An 11,516-nucleotide genomic window follows, 5' to 3' on the forward strand; every position below is an offset into this window, starting at 1 on the left:
TACTTTTTCAAAAAGTCAATTTAATTGAACTACCTTGGATGAATTTAGTTTCCTTCTGGGATCCTAGTGGCACTGTCGCCACACAGCCCTGTGAGGTACGTATTATTATTAATCTCTTTTTACAGATGAGGTAACTGAAGAGGTCAAGCTGCTTGATCAAGGTCGCACCACTAGGAAACGGCAGAGCTGGGATTCAAGCCACATCCTCACCAGCTCCGGTCTCCTTCACACAAAGCTGAAAAGCCTTCTTGCATAATTTGGATGGAGCAATTCATGGATGTGAGGAAAGGTCTGCCCTCCCTCTAAAGCAAGGAGAGGCATAATGCGACCTCCTGCAGCCCAGACTATGGAGTTTGGGGTTGAGCCAGGTCCCCCACCTGGGTCTGGAAAGCAAGAATGGGGAAAGAGCAACTGCAGGCACCCATGAGGCTGCTAGGGGTGTGTAGAAAAGGCAATCCTTCCAGCCCCTCCTGGCACCCCACCCGATTCCCACACTCCTGGCTTCCTGCAGAGAGGAAGGAGGAGAAGTTTCCAGCCTCATGTTCAGACTTGCCCAAGGATAAGATGAGAGCCAACAGACAAGGGGGTAGGGGCAGGGTTTGAGCCCCAATCTCCATCAGAGCCTCCAGGCACAAGCTGAGCACATCCTCATCCTGGATGCAGGAGTGCCAGGCTAATAGAGAAGCTGAGTCCCTTACCAGCACCAGACAGACACAGAGCCCGGGACAGCAACAGGTGCAGCCAGACTGCCAGGGACAGGAAGGGCCCAGTAGTTTAGACATGGGAATTAGAGAAGGTTCCTAGAAGGAGAAAAGTTTGGTGCACAGTCAGGAACAAGGAGGAACAAGAAGGAAGAAAGCTGCCCCCGGTCAGGACTAGAACCTCTTAAAACAGGCAATTGATGAGGAAGTGAGCTACAAGCACAGCTAAAACATCAGTGGAGGTGTGGGAGATGGAGGGCACCCCAAGGAACACACTGGAGAGCTTGAAGGATCCCTTGATAGAGTGGCTGGGATGTGGAGTGAGATGCCAATAGGACACATTTGGACACAGATATGCCACAATTGCCTTCTGAGGAGAGGAAGCTGGGGAGCCATACAGCTTTTGTTTTGCCGGGTGAGGTGTGCAAGCACTTAGAGCATTCAGAACAGCAGGAGGGGAGACTTTATTGATTTTTGCAGCATCCACTGTGGGCTGGCTTGGGCTGTGGGCAGCGAACACAGAGTTGGCCTTGCAGAGCCGGCTAATGGAGGGAGCAGGCCAAATGTGTTCAGGAAGGAGGTGGCTGCTGGGTCTCTCAGTAGGTGATGGATGTCTTCAGACTCGACTCGACTGTCTTCTTCAGGATGGTGTGGCAGCTGGAGCCAGAGCTGGAGCCAGACACAGAGCAGGAACCCAAAACAGGGTCCTTCCCAGAGCCCAGGATGATGTTGGAGCCTTCAGTCACGATGCTGATGCAGCAGGACCCAGGGCTACCTTTCCCACTACCGAGTCCACAAGTGCTCCCCAAGCCTCCACCAACTCCTCCAGACATGACAGCGCTGCCTCCCACCGAGGCTGCCAAGAAACGCACCGGGTCAGAGCAGGGTCCTCAGCTCCCCATGGGGATCCCATCCCTAAAGTCCCCTGATACTCACAGATAGTGACCTGGCTGGGGCACTCCGCAGATATCCTAGGGGAAAAAGGACAAGAGGGGGATGCGCTAAGAAATACTGCAAAGAATGCATCCCCACGAGCTTTTAAGCCCCTCAAAGCAGGTCACACACCCTCTCAGCAGATAAAATCCACAGTCCCCAACTTAAAATCTCTCTCTGCAGCGTCGGTTGCCCTTAGCAACTCACAATGTCAGGAAATCTCTCAGAATCCTCTTTAGCAAGCAGCTCACTGTGTTGGCATCCCATCCTCCTCCCCAACCTCATATTCCCAGGTCCCTCCAAGCCTCCCTCACCTGCACTCCTCGCCCTCCAGCAGCCTGCGGTAAGTGGCAATCTCCACATCCAGGGAAAGCTTCGTGCTCATCAGCTCCTGGTACTCGCACAGCAGCCGGGCCAGGTTCTGCTTGGCCGTCCTCAGAGCAGCCTCCAGCTCGTCGACCTTGGCCTGAGCGTCCTTGAGGGCCAGCTCCCCATGCTGCTCAGCATCAGTGATGGCGGCCTGCAGGCTGGCGTTCTGGAAGCGGGGTAGAAATGAGCGAGAAGGTGGTTGTAAGTCCAACATAGCCTCTCAAAGCACCCACTGTGGATATCACTTGAGGGCTGGGGCGGATCATAATCTTATGAGCTCAAAATTATATATGGCCATCTGTACCAACACCACCCCTGCAACAGGCTCCTCTCATTCTAAGGGAAGGTATTGCTTCCCTCACTTCCTTACCTCCTGCAGTAGGTTGAAGAGTATCCCCCAAAACTTTCATGTCCACCTAGGACCCCAGAATGTGATCTTATTGGAAGTAGGGTCTTTACAGATGTAATTAATTAAGGATCTCATGATCATATCATACCATATTTAGGGTGAGCCCTAAATCCAATGACTGGTGTCCTTATGAATAGAAGAGAGAACACAGAGAGAAGAGCTCATCAGAAGAGAGAGGCAGGGCTGGGCGTGGTGGCTCACGCCTGTAATCCCAGCACTTTAGGAGGATGAGGCAGGTGGATTACAAGGTCAGGAGTTCGAGACCATCCTGGCTAACACGGTAAAACCCCATCTCTACTAAAAATAAAATTTAAAAAAATTAGCTGACCATGGTGGCATGCGCCTGTAGTCCCAGCTGCTCGGGAGGCTGAGGCAGGAGAATTGCCTGAACCCGGGAGGTGGTGGTTGCAGTGAGCCAAGATCATGCCACTGCACTCCAGCCTGGCAACAGAGCAAGACTCCGTCTCAAAAAACAGAAGAAGGAGAGAGAGGCAGAGATGGTAATGATGCAGCAATAAGACGAAGAATGCCAAGGAGCTCCTGGAGCCTGCAGAAGCTAGCAAGACCCAGGGAGGACTCTCGCTGCACCTTCAGAGGGAGCACGGCCCTGCCAACACCTTGACTTCAGACTTCAAGGCTCCAGGACTGGGAGAGATTACATTTCTGTTGTTTTAAGCCACGCAATTTGTGGTGATTTGTCATGACAGGCCTAGGACACTAGTACAACTCCTGTGCCATCTCCCCAAGTGCTCTTTCCCTATTTCTTCCCACCCCCAGGCCTCGGCACCTCTCCCAGGGTGCTTAAAGCTCTTCCTGTACCATGGATCACTATCTGCAAGGCTGCCCCTGAGGGCCACAATGGTTCTCATTTTTTTCAGACAGTCCCATTTCAAATACTTTGTCCTATTGTCAGAGTACATCAAACCATGTGCCTCAATTTGGGACTTGAAAAATATAATCTCTACTGGGCGTAGTGGCTCACACCTGTAATTCCAGCACTTTGGGAGGCTGAGGTGGGCAGATCACTAGGTCCGGAGATAGAGACCACCCTGGCTAATACGACGAAACCCTGTCTTTACTAAAAATACAAAAAAAAAAACATTAGCCGGGCGTGGTGGCACGCGCCTATAGTCCCAGCTACTCAGGAGGCTGAGGCAGGAGAATCGCTTGAACCCGGGAGGCGGAGGTTGCAGTGAGCCGAGATCGCGCCACTGCATTCCAGCCTGGGTGACAGAGCGAGACTCCTTCTCAAAAAAAAAAAAAAAGGAAAATATAATCCTTTTGCTTACAATAGAAAGCTAGAGGAAGGATAAGATCCCTGTCTTTATCAGCCTTACAGTTGATTTGCCCTCACATCTGACTCAGGAAAGAAGGAATTGTCTAAAGGCTGTTATTATTTGATTCCCACTCTGTGGATAGAAACATAATCTCTACTCTATAGATGAAGAAACTGAGGCTCAGAAAGAAGAGTGGCAGAACTGGGATCCTAACCCACGTGGGCCTGCACAGGGGAGCGCAGTTCATCATGTTTGTGCAGGAAAAGCAGCAGGGGACAGTGCTATATCCCCAGGAGGGATTCTCCTGGGAAAGGCACATTGCTGTGTGAGGAGCTGTGATTCCCAGGCCCAGGTACCCCGTACACACTCCTGCGTGCTGCCACTGGACTCTCAAGACCACATGCTTCAGAACCAGCTGGGCAACCTCATTTAAAAAGCAGGTTTCTGGGCCCCATCCTTAGAGATTCTGACTACTCAGCTCTGCCAGGAGGCCAGGAATCAGGATCTTAACAGCCACCCCAGAGGACTCCAAAGCAAGGGGTCCAAATTTGTTGGCAAAACATAGTGGCAGCAAATTGAGTAAGAGGATTCATCACATTCATCTCAAGCCCTGCTTCTCATTGCAGACAAGAACCAGAAGGATGGTTTGGGATGAAGTGTGTGTTCTGGATACTCCAAGAACCCTCCCCAGAGGGCTCTGCTTGGGAGTCAAGGGATCGCATGTGACTTTCGAATCAAGCTGTAGTGCTTGAGGAAATGGCCTGACTCTGTGGTCTCTGCTCTCCATCCTCCATTGATCCCCAAATTGATATTTTGGGTTTAGGAAATATAAGTGCAAGAATACTTAACAGTTTGAGAATTCATAACACTTCACATCTAGAAGTGAGGTCTCTACACCGCAGGAGGAGCAGCAAACGGCCTCCCTCCCCTTGCCAATCCCTTCCTCTATTTCTGACTCTTGTAATGCATCTACCTAAGGAGAAGTTAGCCCCACCCTGCCGCCCACCTCACCTACTCTCTGAGGCCCTGGCTCCCAACTTCCCCCACAGGGCACCAGGACCTTCAGTGTTTGACCTTAAAGTCCCTGCTGGGCTTGAGAATTAAGAGTCAAAAGAAGAGTTAAGAAAAGACATGTGGGCTGAGCATGGTGGCTCACACCTGTAATCCCAGCACTTTGGGAGGCTGAAGCTGGTGGATCACCTGATATCAGGAGTTCGAGACCAGCCTGGACAACATGGTGAAAGCCTGTCTCTACTAAAAATACAAAAATTAGCCGGGTGTGGTGGCGGGCACCTGTAATCTCAGCTACTCAGGAGGCTGAGGCAGAACTGCTGGAACCCAGGAGGTGGAGGTTGCATTAAGCCAAGATCACGCCATTGCACTCCAGTCTGGGCCGACAACAGTGAAACTCCATGAAAGAAAGAAAGAGAGAAAGAGAGAAAGAGGAAAGAAGAAAGAAAGAAAGAAAGAAAGAAAGAAAGAAAGAAAGAAAGAAAGAAAGAAAGAAAGAAAGAAAGAAAGAAAGAAAGAAAGAAAAAGAGATGAGGCTGGGTGCAGTGGCTCACGACTGTAATCCCAGCACTTTGGGAGGCCGAGGCGGGCAGATCACTTGAGGTCAGGAGTTTGAGACCAGCCTGGCCAACATGGTGAAATCCCATCTCTACTAAAAATGCAAAAATTAGCCAAGCATGGTGGCAAGCGCCTGTAATTCCAGCTACTCAGGAGGCTGAGGCAGGAGAATCCCTTGAACCCGGAGGCAGAGGTTGCAGTGAGCCAACACTGTGCCACTGCCCTCCAGCCTTGTCTCAAAAAAAAAAAAAAAAAAAAAAAGAGAGAGAGAGAAAGAAAAAGAAAAGAGATGAGGCTGGGTACAGTGGCTCACACCTGTAATCCTACCACTTTGGGAGGCTGAGGCGGGCAGATCACTTGAGGTCAGGAGTTTGAGACCAGCCTGGCCAACATGGTGAAACCCCATCCCTACTGAAAATGCAAAAATTAGCCAAGCATGGTGGCACATGCGTGTAATTCCAGCTACTCAGGAGGCTGAGGCAGGAGAATCCCTTGAACCCGGAGGCAGAGGTTGCAGTGAGCCAAGATCACGCCACTGTACTCCAGCCTGGGCAGTGGAGTAAGACTCTGTCTCAAAAAAAAAAAAAAAGAAAAAAAGAAAAAGATAAGAAAAGAGAAAACAGATGAATTAACCATCTCCTCAAGGGGCTGAAAGCAAGATGTACACCTGGACATAGGCTACAATGCTGTCAACCCCCTCCCCAACGCCAGGGGAGTGCAATGCAGTGGCACTATCCCACAAAAGCCAACATGTGGCTAGAAGTCACAGCAGGAAGGCTGAATTCACCCTAGATGGGGCTTGAAGTTCTCTTCCCCCCAAATTATCCAAAGCTCCAGCCAGTTATCAAGGTCCTCGACACAAACCCACTGGCAACCCAACTGGAGAGAGAAGCTAGGAACTAGGAAGTGGTTGAAGGCACAAAGGCAATGAGAGGACATTTGGGGGGCTCTGGGAATCTACCTGCTTCTTGAGGTTCTCAATCTGACTCTGCAGCCTCTGAATCTCTTGGTGCAGCTGAGAGATCTGGACTTTCGTTTCCTGCATCCTGTCCCCATGAAGCTGGGCAGACACCTGAAGCTCCTGGTACTGAGAGGGGAACAGATGGGACACCATTAGTTGAGAGGACCACCACCTTTGACCATCTCCTCATGGTTGAAAAGCCACCTCTCACTCCATATTTGGAGTGTGGGTTAAATGCCTGAGCCAGGACACAGTGGGATGTACTTCCAGAAGTCCAAGCTTATCTCCCACGGTTCCTCTGCATCGCCTCCCTCCTGGAGGGGAAATGGCCCTGCCCACCCAGCCCCAGACCTTCAGGGAGGTAACTGGAATTGCCCCAATGGGATCGAGGTGGGTGACCACCCTAGAGTTTGGGCATGGAGACCTAGCCATTTCCAGCATGCTGCTGCTCCCCAGGTCCCACCACCTTGGTCTGGTACAGGGCCTCAGCCTCAGCCTTGCTGGTCCGGGCGATCTCCTCATACCGGGCGCGGACCTCAGTGATGATGCTGCTGAAGTCCAGGTAACGGTTGTTGTCCATGGACAGCACCACAGACGTGTCGCTGGCCTGGGTCTGGAGCTGGCCCAGCTCCTGCAAGGAAGACAGACTCAGTGTCCACCCACCCCCAGCTCCTTCTCCCCTTGAAGCCTAGGATGGTTGAGCAGGATGGTGAATTTCTGCTTACACGCCATGACCCCCATTCATCCCAGGTGGCTTTGAGTATGCCCTGCTCACCATGGGACTCAATCTCCTCGTTCAAAAATGAGAGCCATAGGAGGTGGTCTCTGAGGTCTCTTGCAGCTTGGACATTAATGGAAAATGGCCTGCAAGGCCTGAAATCACCCAGCCCCCATCACTCCTCAGGCCTCTTTTTTTTTTCTTCTTCTTTTTTTTTAAGGTGGAGTCTTACTCTGTTGCCCAGGCTGGAGTGCAGTGGTGCGATCTCGGCTCACTGTAACCTCCGCCTTCCAGGTTCAAGCCATTCTTCTCCCTCAGCCTCCCTAGTAGCTGGGATTACAAGCACCTGCCACCAAGCCTGGCTAATTTTTGTGTTTTTTGTAGAGACAATGTTTCACTAGGCTGGTCTCAAACTCCTGACCTCAGGTGATCCACCTGCCTCAGCCTCCCAAAGTGCTGGGATTATAGGCGTGAGCCACCGTGCCCTGCCATCTTCAGACCTCTTATCACACTCCTCTCCCTCTCGCTCCTACTATTCTGGCCACACTGACCTTCCTGCATTTCCTCAGACAGCACACTCCCGCTGTGGGCTGCAGCCACTGCCTGGAATCCCAGAAACCCACCTGCGTGGTGACCTTCCTCACCTCCTCCAAATCTTTGCTCAGATTTTATCTCCTAAATAAGGCCTACCCTGGCCACATGATTTGAAATTGGCACCTGCTCCATGTTCCCAATCCTCCTTTCCCTGTTCTCATTTTCCTTTTTTCCATTGCGTTTATCACCTTCTTGCATACTATATAATTTCCTTATTTACTAACTCTGTTGCTTATTGTTTGTCTCCCAATAGAAAGCAAACTTAGCCAGGCGTGGTGGCGCATGCCTGTAATCCCAGCACTTTGGGAGGCCGAGGCAGGTGGATCACGAGGTCAGGAGTTCAAGACCAACCTAGCTAAGATGGTGAAACCCCATCTCTACTAAAAATACAAAAATTAGCTGGCCACAGTGGTGGGTGCCTGTAATCAAAGCTGAGGCAGAGAATTGCTTGAACCCAGAAGGCGGAGATTGCAGTGAGCTGAGATAGCACCACTGCACTCCAGCCTGGGCAACTGAGCAAGACTCCATCTCAAAAAAAAAAAGAAAGCAATTTTTTTACCTGTAGTGATTTTTTTCTGGTTATTCGTTGATGTATCCCCAGGACCTAGCAATTCACACAGTAAGTTTACAGTGATTGGTTGTCGAGTGACTGAATGATCCAGAATCTAAGCCATCCTAACAGACTTCCCCTCTTGGCCACTCTCCTCATTGCCACGGGGAGCCTGCCCACCCAGTCCCCTCTCTTGGCTCCCGCCTGCCCTTTGGTTGAGCCTCACTTCTTCATTCAGATGCTTCAAGAAGTAGATGTACTCTCTCAGAGTCTCCAGCTTGCCCTCCAACTCCATCTTGCTCAGGAAAACTCCATCCACATCCTGGAGACAGGGGGAGAGAAAACATGTAACCCCCTCTTCCCCTTTGGGGGCCCTACTCTGTCTCAGGAATTCTATTCATGCACTGCTCGACACCCATCCACCATGCCTCCCAAGACCCCCTCCTTCCTCCTCCAGCCCCATGCTGTCCTGCTCTCTCCTTTGCCCAACATTGACCTAACATCACCTTCAGAAAGTCTTCCCTGATTAATCGCAACCAGTTCTGCTTCTTCCTCTCCCTCCCCACCCTCTCCTGCAGTGACATCAAGAGCTTGTCAAGCAGTCCTTTAGTCAGATCTTGTCTTGGGGTCCCTGTGTCTAGGCAGATGTCCCATTTCCCCAGGGGACCCCTGCAGGCAGAGTGATAGCCTGTCCTAAATCAGGACCTCCCGCCTTTTCCCTCCCAGCCTAGGACTAGGCTCCGTGCACAGTGGATGCTCAGAACGTAAGTGGAGCACTGGCCTCCATCCTCACCTTCTTGAGGACCACAAAGTCATTCTCAAGTGTGGCGCGCCTGTGGGCCTCCTCCTCATACCTGCCAAATAAGTAGAGAAGGACGCAGTTTGAGGCTCCACAGTCAGAGCTCATGCCCCCATGTCCGAGCATGACCTCCCTGAAAAGGACTCCTTGCCTTAGAATGCCCCCAAACAGGACAATAACCAGCCCTTATCTCCTTTCCTGCCACGTCCTAGCTATGTACCTGTGCCACCCTTTCACCCCATGTCCTTTTGATGATGACAGCCGCATTGTTTCAGTTTATAAGGCACATTCGAATACTTTTTCCTACTTGCTACTCACACCCATCACTTGAGGCAGGCAGTTTGGGTTTTATCAGAGAGATTAGATGATTTGACCAAGACCCCACAGATGACTAGGTAGACAAAGCAGAGCCAACCCAGGTCTCCTGACCCCAATCCAGGGCTCCTTCCAGAACCTTCCTTCCTCCACCTCACATCCCATCATCCCAACAGCCCTGGGAGGCCAGAAGGGCAGGTGACATTCCCCAAGTTTACAGAAGGGAAACCAAGTCCAGGAGAGATGAGATGCCTTGCCCAGGCCGCACAGCTACCCCTCACTCACAGTCGCCCCAACCCAAGCCCCCTATTAGTCCAGGGCTCTCTCCACTCCACCAGGTGACCTAGGCATGGAGCCCAGAACCACAGCCCATCTGTGAATTGTGTCACAGGCCTGGGGACGGCCCCACTAAATTGATTCCCTTCCCTCCTTGGAACCAGAGAACATCTGAATCACTTTAGCCCACAGCCCGCTGAACAGGAATTTCTCAAGAAAAAAAAAAAAAAAAGCCACTGGGGCATTGTTTAAATAAGCCCTTCCCAGCCTTGACTGGAAACACGGGCCTTTGTAGCTGGGGCGTGTAGGACACCGGTCTCCCTGCCTTTCCTCCAAGGTTCTCCAGACCTGGGTGGGGACTGTGGGACACCTCGTTTACCTGTAGCAGGTGGGCACCTGAGAGCCTGGGGAATGGGGACGCGGAGGGGTAGAGGGGAGGCCAGTCATGTGCCTCTGGGTGCTCAGTATGTGGGACACCTCCTTGCTGACAGACCCAATCTGAGTCATCCCAGACTCCGCCCACATGGCATGGGGAAATTTCAGTGTGCCTACCTGGACTTATACTCCTCCTCCTGGTCCCGGCAGGCCTTCAACTCAGCATCCAGAGCCCCTCGTTCTCCCTGGAGCTGCTCCAGCTGCTTCCTGAGCTGATCCAGGCAGGCCTCAAAGACAGGCTCCAGGTCCTGCTGGCTGCCACTCGACCCCTGTTGCTGCAGCAGGTGCCACTTGGTCTCCAGGACCTTGTTCTGCTGCTCCAGGAACCGCACCTGCAGCAGAAGCAGAGGATTCCTGAGGCTCCCGTGGGACTCCCTGTGCACAGCCTCAAGAAAGTAAAGCCTGAGGGACCCTCCCATCACCCTCACCTTTCCCCTGTCCCCCTGCCCAACCTGGGCAGGGGAAGCCTCATGACCTTCCGTGACACTGAACACAACAAAATGACTTGACAGACTAATGGGGCAGGGCCTTCCCCCCTGCTGTCTGGCAGTTCTCTGTCCCTGAGCCCCAATCATGGAACAACAGGGCCTCAGCATAGCCAGAGAGAGTCCAGTTAGTCCACAGGAGGGACTTCTTTGCTGCAGAAGTTATTAGAAAAGTGGTAGAAGGAGGCCAAACTTCCCATTTCCAAGTCCATCAAGAGCAGCTCCTCCAAGGGAGGCACAGAGACAGGGGCTTGGCTGAGTTGACCCTCACCTTGTCAATGAAGGAAGCAAACTGGTTGTTGAGAGTTCTGATCTCCTGGGTCTCCTGCGTCCGCACCACCTGGAACTGGGGATCGATCTCAATCTTCAGTGGGGTCAGCAGATTCTGGTTGATGGTTACTTCTTGGATGCCCCCCGGAGGGCACAGGGAGAGCCCAGGCCCACCACTCCACTCCCCAGACCGCACCCCCAGCCTACCCTCTGACCCCCAGGTGCTCCCACGAGAGCCTTCCAGGCACCCCCCAAAGGAATTAAGGCTCCTGCTGCTGAAGCCGCCCCTGCTGCGGCTCCTTAAGCGAGCAGAACAGGCTGAGCGAGCACTGAAGCCCCTCTGGGCCCGGCATGGGGAGAGAGACATGGCAGAGACAGACAGTCACGCAGCTGCAGACGGACAGACAGATTGTCAAGGTGTGTGAGTTTCTGCCCTGGGGCCCCAGCACGAGACTTTTATCCACTCCCGTACCTGGGCTGGGCCTTGGAGAGCAAGATACTCTTGACCTGACTGTGTCTGTCACTTGGCTCCAGCTGACTTACTCTGACGTGCCTGGAGAATAAGTGTCTGGCACGTGCAGAGCCAAGGGAGAAAGAAACCCAGACCCTGCCCTCAGAGCTCCCAGGCTGTTGGAGAAATAGGCATGCCCAAAGACAAGGAAGCAGGCAGGAGACTGGGATGTCAGTGCTGAGGGACAGGCAGGGATGGATGCAGCAAAGTCACTGAGGCCCTCAGGGAAGGCTTCCTGAAGGAGACAGGGAAGCGAGGGGAGGTTGAAGAGGGAAGAAAGCTAGAAGGGGTTCAGAGGAAGCATCAGAGTGCCCTGGATTCTCAAGGGAGAATCTGCCTCAAGG

General features: G+C 52.4%; 1 protein-coding gene across 2 annotated transcripts; it reads right to left on the reverse strand.

Moving 5' to 3' along the window:
* Positions 1-11,092, reverse strand: KRT78 (keratin 78). 2 transcript variants are annotated; one of them, XM_002823297.4, is made up of 9 exons: positions 10,663-11,092; positions 10,024-10,238; positions 8,875-8,935; positions 8,308-8,403; positions 6,686-6,850; positions 6,220-6,345; positions 1,949-2,169; positions 1,638-1,672; positions 1-1,557 (listed from the first exon to the last, which is right to left on the reverse strand). In XM_002823297.4, the coding sequence occupies exons 1-9, from the start codon at positions 11,026-11,028 to the stop codon at positions 1,298-1,300; spliced, it is 1,545 nt and encodes a 514-aa protein (XP_002823343.2). In that variant the 5' UTR covers positions 11,029-11,092; the 3' UTR covers positions 1-1,297. The 2 variants fall into 2 exon arrangements, with proteins under 2 accessions (XP_002823343.2, XP_009246048.1); XM_009247773.3 differs by lacking the exon at positions 10,663-11,092 and adding an exon at positions 10,335-10,398.
* Between the last annotated feature and the right edge of the window lie 424 nt (positions 11,093-11,516).

This window comes from Pongo abelii, chromosome 10, assembly GCF_028885655.2.
Source record: "Pongo abelii isolate AG06213 chromosome 10, NHGRI_mPonAbe1-v2.0_pri, whole genome shotgun sequence".
Lineage (NCBI taxonomy): Eukaryota > Metazoa > Chordata > Mammalia > Primates > Hominidae > Pongo > Pongo abelii.

Bases quoted from the DNA above. Each gene is read 5' to 3' on its own strand.
- KRT78 (XM_002823297.4), bottom strand. From the start codon at position 11,028: ATGTCTCTCTCCCCATGCCGGGCCCAGAGGGGCTTCAGTGCTCGCTCA. The intron at 8,404-8,874 runs GTGAGGATGGAG...CCCTGTCTCCAG, and splicing joins ACTTTGTGGTCCTCAAGAAG to GATGTGGATGGAGTTTTCCT. The intron at 6,346-6,685 runs GTGGTGGGACCT...TTCCCCTCTCAG, and splicing joins AGGCCCTGTACCAGACCAAG to TACCAGGAGCTTCAGGTGTC.